Source organism: Hakea prostrata, chromosome 7 (genome assembly GCF_041222555.1).
Source record: "Hakea prostrata isolate BN-2017 chromosome 7, UWA_Hpros_2, whole genome shotgun sequence".
NCBI classification, from domain to species: Eukaryota; Viridiplantae; Streptophyta; class Magnoliopsida; order Proteales; family Proteaceae; genus Hakea; species Hakea prostrata.
In genome coordinates, this window is record NC_142606.1 from 71,758,898 (window position 1) to 71,775,415 (window position 16,518).

The window sequence follows — 16,518 nt, forward strand, 5'->3', positions numbered from 1 at the left end:
CTGTACAATACATACTGAAATCGAATTTCTTTGATACGATTATGATTTTAGGTACTCATACCGTCAGTATGTTCCGAAACTATACCAAATTGATACCCTATCAAATTAAGGGATATAAATGTAATTTTACAATTACAACACTAATATATTTACTTGCTTTATCCTTCACTCATCTTCTTAAATTTACTTGCTTTGTCTCTATTAATTGGATTTACTTACTTTGTCTCTATTAATATAAGATCTTATTGATTGTTTGATCGCAATTTCATTAGAATCTTAATGAACTAATAACAAAAGTGACATGGATTCGTTCGTACCAAAATTGGACTACATTAGATGCCTTGTTTAAATCGTTTTTCCGCACCGATTTAATACTTAAACCTTACCAAACTTTTTTTGTAAATACTGAAATCGTACCGTGTAAATTCGGTATGATATGGTTCTGGTTTTCAATATTCAAAGTTGATACCGTACCGAAACCGTACCAATTGACACCCTTAGATAAAACTATTGATCATCAACTATTACTTCTTAAATTATATGGCACCCACACTCAAAATTACAAATTACCCACCGTTACATTTCAATTAAATGGACACATAAAATGACCACCCTTATATTTTTTTTTCAATAACAAAATACCCTTATATTTAAAGCATTTAGGATATCCACCCAACCCCTAGGTGGGTCACCCATCTTCTACCTCTCTCCTTCTTAATCAATGATATTCTCAAGTTAGTTGAATCTCTCACTGAATGCACCTTCTCTAATGTACCCCGAGATGTGAACTTTGTTGTGGACGAGCTTGCCAAATCTGCAGCATTATCCTAATATTGGCTTGTGTATCAACATTCCCCACCCCCTTTCTTAACTTGGATCCTGCTCTTTGACTCCCTTATGTGTAAGATTCCTCATTGTTTTCTTTTACATCAATAAAGTACAACAAAAAAAGACAAGTGATCGTGACTTTTCAAGTTTGTTTTACAAGGCCTACAACCAAGGAACTTAAATTCGCCGAAATTTCGGCGGTGATATCTCGCCGAATTTAGGTGATATTGGTCCTTACCGAACCGAAATATAGGTTCGAAACGAGATTGGCTGGATATCGTCGATTTCTTGGCGATATCTTGCATTTTCTCGCCAAACTGGTGAGATCCGGCCGATTTCTTGAACACTCGGTCCCCTCTGTTTCTCCCTGGGTTGCTCTTAGCTACTTTTGGAGAAGAAACAACAATCTCCGGTATGTCGCCGAGACAAGGCTTCACAAGAAAATCGTGTCCGTCATTTTCTAATGGAAAACCAGAGAATCTAGCCCCCATTAACAGAAGAAATAAACCCTAGAAATTTCCCAAAATCTCAAACCCAAGCCTGAAAAACCCACTCTTGAAAGAAATCCCTACATTTGAAGGGAAGAAATGCAAGAAAACAAGAGAATCGAACAAAGAATTGACAGTGTTGGCGATGGTTTGTGAGTTTTCTCCTCATTACTCGTTTGCTCTTATTTCTTATTGTAAGCTTCACACAAAGGTATTGTTGTCGTCGTCGGAGAAGGAACAGAGAATTTATGGGAAGAAGAGAAGCCTAAAAACCACCTCTGCAACGAACCAAGCCTCTACCGCTCCAACTCCATCTCCAAAGAACTAAAACCTCTACCGCTCCGCTCCACCTCCATGACTGCATCTGCAACCGACGAAGGTTCACCGTTCATGAAACCTTGAAGTGATTTTGGCAGTTTTGATTTTTATAATTTATTATCCCACATTCCCACTCTTCCACGCACTGTGATGTCAGGTCACATGTGATTGTTTTTATTTTATTTTATTTTTATTTTCAATTGTACAGCTGTCCTTATAGGACTTCCACCGCCAACGAGAATTATCATTTCTTGGTGAACTTTCGCTGAAAGGTCGTCGGTTCGCTAGGTTCGCCTGCTGGCGAACCGGCGAATTTGGCCGAAACTTCGTTCCTTGCCTACAAGTATGTCCTTCGAGGAGAGTTACCTCTGAAACACAAGCTAGCAAATGAAAAAGTACTTGGTTTGTCGGTCAGCAAAATAGATCGATTTCATTGAAGCTACTTTTGGTCCTCAGCAACGGATGACTTTATAAGCTGACTTCATCAAAAAGAAACCATTGGAGCCAGGAATTCAAACAAATGTATCGTGAGATAAACATTACTAAAACTTTATCTTAAGGATCGATTTCTCATTGATGAAATAAGAGAGTTGAATCAATTATATCCTTTTTCCGTAGACCAACCTCAATGCACATACCCTGCCTGAGGCTAAAAGGCTGTCTAGCTACCATGGCTTTATTAACCAAGAGACCTTCACTGATGAGGGGCTGATCCAAGCTGGCTCATTGTCAAATGTTTTGATTGACTCTAGATTTCAAAAACTTAGAGAACAACTAGGTAGATCATTATGGGCCTTTTGTATCACTTCTAGTTTGATATTTGGGGATTACATAAGAAGTTGTTTTTTTGGTACACAAATGGTCTATGTATTCATGCAAGAGCCCAAAGTCTTCATTACAAATTTCTACTAAGGATCGGAAGGAGCCCAATTTGTCGCATTCGTAATGGTGAGGGTCTTTCAAGACAAGGGATCTGCCATAACACTGGATTGTTTTGGAATGACACTCAAGCTACTGGATGAAAATTGTGAAGCAAGCTTAGGTGATATCATTGTAGAATTGGATAGGAAGCCCTGGAGAGATTACATTACAAGCCTATGTGCATATTTGCCATAAAATATCTGTTGCCTAGATAAAATTTACCTAGCCAAGTTGACAAATATCTGTTGCCTAGATCAAATTTACCTTGCCAAGTTGATAAATATCTGTTGCCTAAGATAATTCACATCCTTAGTATGTGACTATGAATTTCACTTGGTACAAGTCAAGATTTTTAATGAGCCTCTTAAGCCTATGTTACCCTTTAATAAACAAGGATGACTTGGAAGTTTGAAGACCTCTCTAACTTCACAAGTTTGTTTCTCCAAATTGGTTTGGGCATATCATTGATTCAAGTATTGATTTATGTTTTTGCAAGAAAAAAAAAATGATGATCTACCATTGCAAGGTTACTTGATTGGTAATGACAACCTCTTAATGAAGAGGTTATTAAGAGGTTGTGGGTTAGACTGTTGCTAATGATATACATGATATCTCAATCGGATTTTTATTTGCGGCAGCCGCTGCTATCAACAGCCAACGGTCTAGATTTTGCCACTTATACAAAATACGATCGAACTGTGCCAATTGAAGGGTCTTATATTTTAAAAAGTTACAAATCGAAACCCCTAGTTCTATCAAACGTTGATCATTCATTTTGCAAACCCTAGCTTGAGTTCGCAACCAAATGTTGTAGACTTTGTGTTAAAGTTCCGCTTTGATTCGAGAGGTTTAAGCCATTAAATGAAAGAGAGGGAGGGGAAAGTTGCAGATTTGCTTTGATTTGTCTTCATTTTCTAACACGCAACCACATATCGCACATCCATTTTAAAGGAACAAGAATTCCTGATGTTTCTCACACATCCATTTTAAAGGACAGAACTTCTATTGTAGAAACTGTTAGAGAAATTTCTATTATAAATTCTATACAAGTTCTGAAATTAGTAGTGTAGAAAGTGAAAATTCTACAATAAATTCTTTCCTAGTTTGTAAAAACATTTCAGAGTTGTTCTTATTAACCTCATTGTTGGTGATATATGGGGATTTTTATTTGCGGCAGCAGCAGGCTAGGATTTGACCCAAAAGATCCAACGGTTGTGGTAAATCAAGCAAGGGTATATAGGTGAATATATAAGTTTGTTTTTACATTTAAATGTTTAGCATTTTTCAAATTTACAAATTCAGTCCTTCATTCCACCCGATCCCCAAATTCCAAATCTGGGTAGATGGAGAGGGCGAGAAATCATGTATCTTTTTTTTTTTTTTGGTAATCGAGAAATCATGTATCTATATCATCTTTCTCTCTCTCTCTCTCTCGGCTTTTCATGGTGTTTCTATGTAATATCACTGGTTTCACGCAATTGCGCCACGGGTATTGGTAGGCTAATGGAGAATTCAAGGTTGTCGTTTTGGAAGGCGGGACATGGCTATTCCATAGGGACCCCTACGCCTTTTTAGAATTAGCAAGTGGAGTAAACAATGATCCTCCCAGTATAAAGGGATGTCTTTGGCTACTTCTTCAGGAAACTTTGGTTCCCGTCTTAGAAACCATATGTCCTGCCACAAGGCGTAAATGAGATACATTGTCTTTCTTTGAGCTTTGATTTGAGTTTTGATTTTAGCTATTTTGATGTGATTTCTTCTTCCATTAATTTATTAGTGTGAACTACATTTTGTTCCTGCATTTGAGAATGTCATAATCGAACACAACTCGATCCAGGGCTTGTGAAATGAATGATTAGGATTTGATAGAATTAGGGGGTTCCTTTTGTAGATTTGCAAAATTGAAAAATCCTTTAGTGTAATTTTTTTTAATATCTACAACTAAACCCCTGCATTTTCAACTGACACTATTGGATCGAATTTTGTGTACATGGCAAAATCTTGACCGCCATCCCAATCCCTTGTATATAAAAAGTATTATTGTAGTCAATGAAGGATTAGTGGAGTGGTTGAGAACCTCACCTCTTAGTGGAGAGGTCGTGGGTCCATCTTTGTTTTTTTTTACCGATTTTAATTGTTCAAAATTCTAATTTTATAATCTAATGATGGTTTAATTTAATTAGGCACAGTTTTGTGGTATAAAAAGGATCATCCCCAACCACATTTTTATACTAATAGGGGAAAGGTCTGGTTTGAGGGTAACCTGTAGCACCCCCCCCCCATCATCTCTTGAAGCAATCCCATTTGATTTATGCTCGTCAAGTGGAAAGGCACTCATTTTTTAGATTGGATCTTGCTTGCCATCTTCAGAATATCGACTCGTGTGGTCAGCTTATGATTGTGCATTTTCATAATGAACTATTTGCGATGTAGGACTAACTTGACGGATTAAGGGAAATGACCACTGCTATGACTTCTCCCACTAACCGATAGACCAATGGCGATGGACCAGCATCCACCACTAGCTGGCATAATGGAAAGAGTCTAAAGCTTTCACCGGTCTGCTAAACTATTAAACTAATGGCAACTTAATAGGTTAGACAGACTAACTTGTGGGCAGTCCTTTGTACCCCTTTGGTATCGCTAGCCCATTTTATATTAACAACTAAACCCTTGCATTTTCAATCGTATTTTATATACATGGGAAATCTTGACCGCTGACTACTGGTAGCAGCATTTGCTGCAAATAAAAATCCATTCCAATCCCTTGTATATAAAAAGTATTATTACTTTACAAAAAAAAAAAAAGTATATATTATTGTACCAAAAAAAATATGATGGACATTAGTTGTAAATAAAATCGGGTGGAGTTTTCATTTTTTTTTTGGCCAAATGGGTGGAGTTTTCATCGAACCATTAGCGAAGGGATCAACATCCGATCCATCTTTGTTTTTTTCACCCGTTTTAATTGTTTAAAATTACGACTTATAAATTTATTATTTTCTGAGTAAGGATTCCATATGACATGTCATTATTGGAAAAATCAATCATATTGTTTTGGACCTTTTGGTTTTTCGTTTAGGTTCGGAGAGCGACAAATAAAAGGGAAAAAATTCCCGGAGAGATAGTTGCAGGCGCTGATCAGAAGGTCCAACCCTAGCCCTAGAATTCTGATATTTCCCGCCCCATCCGTTCTTTCCCTTCCTCTCTCATTCATTGCATGCCAGTCGTTGTTTCTTAGTTAATTTATCTTTTTTCAAGCCTCTATCTTCGTGCGTTATTCTAAATATTCCAACCTTCGAAGTCCTTCGTTTCGCAGGTAAAGTACTTCATAATTAATGCTGGGGTCTTTTTCCCTAGCAAGTATGGTTTTTGGATCTCCAGCACTATTGGCTTGAGCAATTTTGATGAAATTAGGGTTTTGGTCTTTTGGATGATTTATTATTCGTTTGCAGATCTCTGTACTCGCTCCTTAAATTATACTCTTACGTTTTATTGTTAAATTCGTCGATTGGGAGTATTAAGACGGTGAAGAATCGAGCTGCCAATGCCATTTCTCACGCTTCTGAAGAATTTTTCGGTGATTTTTGAGGTACCGGAAAAAGTTGAAGCTTAATGTCTTGGGCAGGCGGCGCGGAAGATATCTTCCTTTCCACATCTCTTGCTAGCTACCTCGACAGTAAGTTCTCTCTGGCTGTTCTCGTTAAAATTATTGTCTTTGGGCGATATATGCTGTTTCTTGCCTTATTCTTGAGTCTTGTGATCGCTTACTCAAGCTTGTTTAATTTGGGGTATTGAGTAGTTTGTTGATTGATTGATGGATTTCATTGGACTTACCCTTCGTTTTCTGTTTTACGCCAAAATAAAAACTATAAATTATTGTTTTTTATATTATTTGGTATGAGAAGTTTGAAAAACCAAAAGTGAGTTGTCGGAAAGGGTTAGTGATAGTATGTCATCCAGAAACGGATCCCATATTTTGAGTGTGTATTCATCAATATGAGGGGATTAAGGTCGTCATTTACTCGTTTTGTCATGGCTTACCACTCTATTCAAATGGTGCACTTGTAACCCATGTATCATGAATGTCTATAAAAATTGATGCTATTTATTGAAAGTTTGATCAGATTGGGATGCTAGTCTCTAAACCCACATTATATGGTTGGTTTAGAGAATTATTGATTATTGGAGTAACTTGTATAGCTCTGTACACTTGGTTTCTTAGCAAGAACTACATGGAAATGCTATGGAGGTCCGACTGTGGCTTTTAGGTGGTGTATAGGCTGTAGTCCTCCTTGGTCTCTCTTGTCAGTGTTAATACTTTTTGTTCAATATCATTCTTCTGTAATTATAAACTTAAAAAGGGAAAATTCATTCCAGATTTTACCACCTGCTCATTTTATTTCGCAGAGAAACTTCTTGTTTTGCTCCGAGATGGTCGGAAACTCTTGGGGATACTTCGCTCTTTCGATCAGTTTGGTATGATATTGTTAGCTTCATTTATTTCTTCAATATCATGCACTACTTCTATCTCGTTTATTGACTGATGAATTTCGTCATTGTATGCAGCCAATGCTGTTCTTGAAGGTGCATGTGAGAGAGTGATTGTTGGCGATCTTTACTGTGATATTCCCTTAGGTCTCTATGTAATTCGTGGGGAGAATGTTGTCTTAATTGGTGAGCTGGTATGGTAAATCTAGTTACTATTGATTTGTTGTTGCAGTAACTACTATTTGCTTGTCTTCTCAAAGTTTTTTTGTGATTTGGACAGGACCTTGAGAGGGAGGAGCTTCCCCCACATATGGCTCGTGTTTCAGCTGCAGAAATAAGAAGGGTAAGGTTTTATGTGAATATTCTCATATGCATCTGCTCTGTCTACAACTGGAGATAATTTGCCTTAATGAATAACCGGCTATTTAGAGCTGGCTGCTGACTGTAATAGATGGGCTATTATTAATCACAACTTATTTAATTATATTTAGCTTGAAAAAGCACCTAAATAGATTTGTCTGCATTATGCCATAAATCCCCATAATATTTGATAAAACAAGGGTTGTCTTTATGTTAAACTAAATATTGAATCTGTTTGATGAACTATTGAGTTAGCTGATATTCAGACTTCAGAGCTGTTTGAATGCATCATCAGTAGATATATTCACAAAAGTTTCATATTTTCTGTATAAACCTTTGTTTTTGTTCTTTATCGTGAAAGGATCAAGTAAACAGCTTTTGCAAAGGTAAGTTCAATTTATATGGGAGCAAATAATCTATCCAGTGGGTAAAAAAAGGTTACAGTTGTACTTGGTCAATACATGCGTTACGTTCTATTCTTAATTTTATATATCCTTCCTATAAATTTATTATATTAAACAGTTACCGGTCATGGAGATCATTTCCTTAGATGAAAAAGAAAAGGTTGATAAATCTCATTAGTTAATGGACGTGGTACTTGAATCTGCCTTGTTTTTTAGTGGTCTTCTGTTTCACATGCAAGCTCCGTATTTGTGGTGCTGCTGCTCTATTAAGTCTATGGGTTCAAATTTCAACTTAGACGCCGAAATTTTGGTTTTTTTCCTAAACGGAGATGAAATCCTACGGGCCAATGGAACCTGCGATACCCTATTCAAAAGTTCCAAATCTTGATTGCAAACTGTGAAATTTTGCAGAAGTTGCAGGTGCCGCTAGTCAAAATTTCAGGGACTCCCCCCCCCATTTTTCTTTTTTTGCCTCTCTCAACCTCTTTTTCACTAAAGAATCATCACTCCTTTCTCTTCCTTCACCTTGTTTGCTGCTTGCTCCATTGTTATGGTCCTTATAGAGTATATGGTGGAGTTGCTAGATATGGAGTACTTTGAAACTTTATTTAGAGAACGCGTCTCAAGGGATGGATCCGCCCAGGCATTCAACTTGGAACTGAAGCCTGGGAGTTTCTTTTTGGTTATTGTATTTGTAATTTTGTATCAAACATTTAATATGTACAATACAATCTATTCAGTTTTACAAAGTTTGTATTTCTCAGAATCTCTCATGCATACTAACACTTGAAAATGATAACTTATTGTTTTTTTTTCCTTGCAAAATACCTGTGCCATTGTGTTCTTTGTGCTTTAATTAGGTAGTATCTAATAAATTAGACAAAAAAAAAAAACCCTTTTTAAGAACCCCAAAACCTGGTGTCGAAACTACTTGGAAATTCCTAGGTTTTGGCCAAGATTTCTGAGATTTGGGTACCATCTCCGTTTTGATGTTGGTCGAAGTTGGCCTCGAATTGAGATTTTGAATCTTGATTAAGTTCCGTGACTGCATCTAATCCTCCTTGTATATAATGCAAGAGTCAACATCATACCAACAAAATTAGTGGTAGATCGATTGCAACCAGGATCAATACAATTAAACAAGAACTTTTTTGTGTGTGTGGACTAAGAAATACCTGCCTTCTTTCAAATCGAAACGAAACTTTAGATATTTCGACCAAGGTTCAAAATGACGCCCTGTGTTGCCGTGTCGATGGCTGGTGACACCATCGACATGGCAACATAGGGCGACATTTTCGAAAACATTTTGAGCGATGTCGGTGAAAAATTGACCCCCAGTTTTGAGGGTTATTTGGGGTCATTTTGGCATGAATTTTGACATGTAGCCTCAATATGAGGCCATAAACACATTGGGTGTGTTATTTTGACCTAAAACATCACCTAAACTAATGTTCCTGATTGACACATGCCCGACTGTATGCAGGCGAAACTAGAATTCTGGAAAACTCATATTAAACATGCAAAGAGAACACAAGTACACAACTAGTGAAGAGAAATACTAAAATCTACAATTCATTATACAAGTTCATAGAGTCATCCAATCATGTCAAATCTCCAACTCTCAATTCCAAGTACTGTGCCTAGGTGGATTCAACTCCCATTGACTGTGCTCTCTCCAACCCATGGTAGCAATCATCCTCTCCTCCCACCAATTTACATATTGAACCCATCTCATTTGATATTGTTAGTTCTTCAAATAGTCTTGAATTGCAGCTTTATAATGGTCATTTTTCGCCTCCAAGTGAACTCCCATGTGAGGGAAGTGAGAATAGGGCCAAGGAAGGTCCTGGAGGCTTGATAATGGTGCTACTGGTGCCAATGATTGTGTAGATGATGGGTCTGTCTGCCACGAGCCAAATATGGACTCTGCAATAGACTCTGACCCCGAGAGACCACGCTCATAGTAACTATCTTCTAGTGCCTATAATACACCCACGGTATTCAACATACTTTAATTTCATAACCATCCAACAACATTATGGCATGCATTTTGTCAAAAATTAGTTGGAAAAAAATGGTTACTTGTGAGATGAAAAAACTCGCAAATATGTGCAAAATCCCGCTTTATTGACAGAAACAACGTGATATTCGGCAATAACGAAGCAAGCTGTACTCGTAGATGTTGAAGATCAATGCAAAATAGGGTGAAAAATGCAAAAAATAGGAGAGATGCTTTGGAGAGAAGAGAGAAAATATGAAAAAATCGAATTGAAATTTTCGACCGACATTTGTTTATATTGCCGATTCTAATGATATATTGACAACGGTCGAAAAATCGACCGTCGACGATATATCACCAATTTATCGACGACATATTGTTGACTTGGAGTTTATTTCATTTCCCTGGGAGGAGTCGTGTTGCCCCCCACTGACATGGCCATTGCTGACACATTGAACCTTGGTTTCGGCCAAAATTTCACAGGTTTTGACTGAAATTTCACAAGTTTCGACCTAAATTTCACAAGCTTTGACATCCAACTTGTTTATTCTGGGTTTTTGTTGGTTTCTATCCCATTTTCATATAATTTCCACAACTCTTTTGTCTCAAAACACTTCTTAAGCCACAACAGGTACAAAGGAAACTTTAGCAATAATAAAATGTGAAGCATGAATCATACTCAATAGACAATAGTTCTAAACTTTCCCCTTTTTTATTTTTGTTTTGTTTATGCCTTAATTATCTTGTATTGCCTTGAAATTAATATATGTTTAGTCTAGGACTATGATCTATGATTGTATGTTGTTAAACTTATTTTTTTATTATTTGCAATTTTTTCCTTCTGATTTTAATAACTATTTTTTAAATTATGTATTTTTTTTTCAAAATACATATGTATATATAATATATGGGCTTCAACTTAATATATGTGACACCATCACTTGATCTAGTTGGTCATTTTATTTTGTTGACTTGTTGTTTATGTAACCATTCTATCAAACAATTAATGTATGCTAATGATTCTATGCCTGTATGCAATACAATTTGTACTTGTCGGAACCAGTCATTTGTTAATATACTTGAATGATAAATTTTCAATGCATTTTGTGGGAAAATACTAGTTCCATTGTGTTTATTATGCTTTAAGGTTCTTTTTGGTATCAATTCTCATTCTCTATTATGCCTATTTAAAAGAAATAAGTACAAGAATTCATTATTGGTCAAGAATGAAAAATAATTTGGTGAATTTTATCAAAAATAGATTATGGAATGAAAAATAAGTTTGGTATGTCAAAACAAAAAATTATTAGAAAATAAGAGTGAGCAAGTGAGAAATTCTCATAATTGAGAATGATAATTGATACCAAAAAGAGCCTCAATAGGGAGGAAGCAAGAAATTAGATGAAATGGAGGTCATGTAAGCCCGATACCTAGGGTCCAAATTAAAAAAAAGAAGTCATTGGTTTCGACCAAAATTTCGGTCGAAACCTGGAAATCTCACATTTTCCTTGGATCGAAACTCCAGTTTTGATTGAAATTTGTTCTTTTTTTTTGTGTGTGGTGTCTTTTTTTTTTTTTTTTGGTTTTCCAACCCCGGTTTCCAAGGCTTTGCCATGACTAATCCGGTGTTCGACCCGGGTCGCACACCTGGCTGTGGTATGTGGTGTCTCTTTACATATGAAAGAATAACATACAAAGAAAGAAAGAGATAGATAGACAGAAGAAGGGCGATGGTATGGGCTAGGCTATCTCAGCCCTGGGCCTCTCACCATAGCTATCACAGCTCTTGGTCTCTCAGCAGAGCTATTTCACCTGTTGAGCATCAATTACTCTATAAGCAATGGCAACATGGCTGCAAACTCGGATCTCCATTCTAATCCCCAATTGCAAGAAAAGGGTCTATTTATAGTTTGGCAACAGCTTTACAAAGCTGGAAGTCTCAAAATTAGAAAGTAAAATAGAAACTTCCTATACATCAAAATAGGATCTCTTAAAATAGTAGCAAACTGAAATTTGAAACTACCAAGATTCTAATGCAATGAAATAAAAATTTACTTTCAAAAGAAAAAATAGAAACTATACTAGTGCCAGCTTTTGTAGAATATTGTACCAGGTCACATACATTGATATCAAATCATTTAATTGGTTGGATTGGCATGCTGGACTTTGGAATCCCAAACCCAACAAGAGCCTATCAAAGTGTTTTTGGTCAAACAAGGGTTGGAATCAGTTAATGTGGTATTTTATTTTGGGGTTACTCATTTATGATTAAATTAGAAGAGTAAGTTAGAGTTAAATCTTTTAGCTGCACTTTGTTTTTGAAATTCATGCTTCAACTGGGATATGTGTTTTTTTCTTCTTCTTTAAATGCATCTTGTATCCCAGTCATTATTGGGATGAGCTGAGAATAGAAGTTTCAAGAGTGTGCGTTTCTTTCCCATTCTCCTGATGTTCTTCTTTCAATCTCTGCATTGTTGACCCACCATAGCAGACCCTTTCTAAGGTCTGCATTAAATATGCAGCAGCTAATCTTCATGCCAGCTGTCTGTATTTTCCTCTAAATCACTGTTTGTGTAGACTGTAACTTGGGTACTGTTCATGTGAACAGTAAGTCTTATAGCTAAAATGCTTTACCCTTCTTTTGAAATGTTGAATCTTCATGCTCCAACCTATTCCCTCTCCTCAAAATCACCCTTTTTCAGCTCTCCCCAATTAATTTTTTTACTTTATTTTGTTTGACCACATTATCTCTCTCCCCAAAAATTTAAAATATTTTATTTATTTATTATTTCATTTTTTGAAAGGTTGAATCATAAAAGGCACGTTGCTTCCCTATATTTCTGTCCAAGCGTTAGGACACTTCCTCTCTCCCATCCTCTTTTGCTTGAATGATTGTTCCTCTTTCTTGAATGACACCTGCTGCCTTTGTTTCTTAGAAATACTCTTCTCAAATATAAGAACCTCCCACTGCCCTTTGCCATCTCTCTGTTTCTCTCATAGCCCTTGGGGGTAGACGATCTGTTTTCTTCATATCATATTCCTCTAATATTATACCAAAACTACATCCTCATAGCTCTTTCTTACTTATCAACCAAGCTGATGTTCTTTCTATTTTAAAAAAAAAGGTCATCTACTAACAGCTTCGGAACCAAATATTCAAGATTTATTTTTCGTGCTGATAGCCCACAATTCTTGATGAATATCTTCACATCCTATTGAAGGATGACTGTGTTGTGGCTCCTAATATACAGCCAAATGCAATCATGCTGGTATGGTAATTCTCTAAATGCACGGAACATTTTTCATCAACTCTGCTCTTTGTTTTTGTTTCCTAGTTCTTCTCATCTTGTCTCTGTCATATATTCCTTTGTTTTCTCTGCTTTTTTTTGTTTTTTATTCGTCTTTTCTCTAAAATCCTCTCAATCAGTTCTCTCTTTCTACTCTCAGTTTCTTCTGTAAACCCTACAGACAGCCATGGAAGTCTCGTGGTACTTCTTTTCTTTCCTAATTCTGGTCGTCGTCTTCTTTCTCATTCTCTCATCTCCTAGTTTATTTAATTTTTCTGTTTTGTATTTTTCCTGTGTGTTTTGTGTATGGAATGTGACTACCCAGCCCACTAAAGGTTGCAGAATGTGACTACTGAGAGGAGCTGCCAGGTCTGCTAGCCAGTCTTGTTCCTATGGCTGTATGTGGACTTGTGATCTACATCAGCATATTTTGTCTTCTGCTCAACATGCAAGCTCCATGTTTTGTGTTACTTCAATCCTCTTTCATTTTCATAACTAATTACGTATGAGGTGGGTTTCAGGGTTTGACTCCCATAGCCCCAATATGGCAAAAAAGTTCTAGAGAAAAATAGATATGCCTTTCCGAATTTGAAGGACAATTGTTTGATGCAATCTGGTACTTTTTAATGTAGTTAGTTCTCTTTCTGGTGTCATGATTTATGTCTATTGTGATTAGGAGGATGATCATCGTTGTCAAGGCTTGCCTAGGTGTTGCCAAAGCACTGCATGGGCATCTAGGGGATTGCCGGTTATTTTAGGGTGCCTTGCACAAGTTTAATTTGTATCATATCAAAATCTGGCATTTCCTTATGCCAAATAGTATAAAAAATAATAAACTATTTTTATATTTGATGTCATTTACATTAAGATAGTTTTTATAGATAATAAAATATCCCTATTTCAATCCAATAAAAATAGTTCAAGAATAAAAAGGGAAAAGATAAATGGTCAATTCCCCAGGTATGGTGTATTTCTGTTATAGAAAAAGAGAGGGGGGGGGGGGAAGGAGGATGTACACTTAAATCTCTTACTTGCCTTAATGGCCTTAGCAGGTGCCCTTACCACTTAACTTTCAACTGTCCTATAGAGCCTTGGTCGCCACAGTGCCGTGACAACTGCGAATGATTGTTCTTTTTCTTAAGATTCTTTGTAATGGAAGAGAATAGGTATGAGTAACTTCCCCCAGGTGATACCACCAGAAGGGCCAACTCCCATGGAAGCCCCAAGAGCCGAAAGAAACCGTGGGACTGCTGCCCAAGGCCATGCGGCCCTATAGGAAGGTCGAACCACATGGGGGGCAATTTGGTCATTTTGCCACCCTTGGAGTCGTACTGGGTCAGGAGTCCTAGTCCCATTAGGAAAAGTCTAGTTGGAATCCCCTCTTAAGATTGGATTCCTTCTTAAGGTAAGGAGTCTGTCTTTTAAGTCTGCAGTTTTTATTTAATTAGGAATTTTTTCCTTATTTGATTTGCTTTCTAAGAGAGTCATGAGTGAAGTAGGAATCCTTTTTAGTTCTGGTTTCAAAGTTGAGTCCAAGTTTGAGTTATTCACTGTTGGTTATAAATAAAGCCTCGAGCATGTACCAGAACAGATTTTGATGACTAATGATTAAATCTTGGTTTGAGGGAGAATTGTTGGGAGCTGTGGGTTTCCCAGTGGGAGGCCTGCGGCTGTTTGTGCTACTGGTTTGCTGTGAGTTCAACTGCCCCCCCCCCCCCCAAAAAAAAAAAAAAAAAAAGAGGAAGAGAAAAAAAGAAACGCTACCCCATTGCACTACCCCTTCTTCCGCTTTTCTCTCCCTTGTGGAACCTTGAAATTCCCCAAGATCCTACAAACCTGCAACTCGTTGTCCCCACTGCCAAATCCCTTTCTCTTTCAGTAATACGCATCCCCATACCCAATAGTTTTTGCCTCTAATAGCAGCAATAATCCTACCAATGAGACCCTAGAATTTCATCTTTTGTTTCCCAAAACAAAAAAACCCTAGGATATGATGAGCAGTGTCCAATAGCTCTGGTTTTGGGATGTTGTGACTTAATCGTTCGAGCCTAGAGATTCAAGCTCAGGATCTTCTATGTGCATTGATGTATTGAATTGCAAGGACTTCCTTGTTGATTTCCCTTAGTTTTTTTCTCAGGAACTTGTGCATTGAACTTGTATATGGTTGTCTTCCAAAATTCTGTGCGGAACTGTTTCATATGGTTGTCTTTCAAAATTCTGTGCAGAACTGTTTCATTTTCATATGGTGTTTTACTCTTTATCAATGTGAAGTATTGCCATAATTTTGCAGATATTTATGGCTTTCTTTAACAAATACACACTGTTACACACCATTGTCGTCTCTCTGCAGGCACAGAAAGCAGAACGGGATGCTACAGATCTTAAAGGTTCCATGAGAAAAAGGATGGAGTTCCTCGATTTGGATTGATTAATATCATCACATTTGGTCCACAATTTTTGTCCAGCGACTGAATGTAATCTTTGAAAAAAAACCGAGTCCGCAAATATTTTCGCGGTTGGTTATTGCCAGGGGAGATAAGCAAGGGTAGAGGTTGTTCTGCCCCTTTGTTAATCCCCCACCATGATTTATTACTCTGGAATATGTACTGTCTCCTTTGCTTTTTGGAAATTTGTAAGGTTGAATTAACTTGGGAACGTGTATCAATTTGTTTTCCATGTTGAGAGTGATGTGATGCTTTTCCTTAGGAGTTGACATGAATGATGATGAGACAGATGCTACCTTTCAATATTTGATCTAGTTGCAAATGTCAGGTTGGTTTTTGGTGGAGGTGAGCTGGTGAGATAACAATTGGTTTTCAGTAGAGGAATCAATTCTATGTGATGATGGAATTGTTTCCCCTGAACATATTTCTGCAGTCTCCGAATGTTGTTGGTATCAGAGGATGAGAAGAGAAGAAATAAAGCTAAAAAGAAAGAGAAGGAGCTTAGAGTTTCTTTCATAGGGAAGTATTGATTTCTTAATCTTGATCCAATAGTAGGTTTTCACTTGCAAATGGCATGGTTGCAGGTTCTATCTTGATTTAGCTCACGGTTTCTGGTAGTGCTTAATTAGTATTGGCATGGAACACAGCTATATTTGATAAGTTTATTCCTTTTTTCCTGCACCTGCAGAAGTCTATGATTTAGGAATTGGTATTTAACCATTATTTTTAATAACATAACTTGTAACAAGGATGAAAGAACCGGTGAAAGGAGGGTCTGTATGGTTATTTCTTGTTTGGTATCTATTCTCGAAATAGATTTTATATTTAGAACTCTTACTTCAGAATAGTTTTTTTTTTTTTTTTTTTTGACTCGCAATTTATTCCAAGAATACTTGCCGAACACACCAAAGATCATAGGTTGACCATAGGTTTCACATTTCCTCTCCCCACCCCCTCAAAAATTAATAAAATAAAAAG

General features: G+C 36.9%; 1 protein-coding gene across 1 annotated transcript; it reads left to right on the top strand.

Moving 5' to 3' along the window:
- The first annotated feature begins 5,571 nt into the window (after positions 1-5,571).
- On the top strand, positions 5,572-16,307 carry LOC149011973 (sm-like protein LSM1B). The gene is made up of 6 exons (XM_089161645.1): positions 5,572-5,874; positions 6,011-6,234; positions 6,966-7,034; positions 7,125-7,240; positions 7,327-7,389; positions 15,447-16,307. The coding sequence occupies exons 2-6, from the start codon at positions 6,171-6,173 to the stop codon at positions 15,522-15,524; spliced, it is 390 nt and encodes a 129-aa protein (XP_089017771.1). The 5' UTR covers positions 5,572-5,874; positions 6,011-6,170; the 3' UTR covers positions 15,525-16,307.
- Positions 16,308-16,518: the final 211 nt, after the last annotated feature.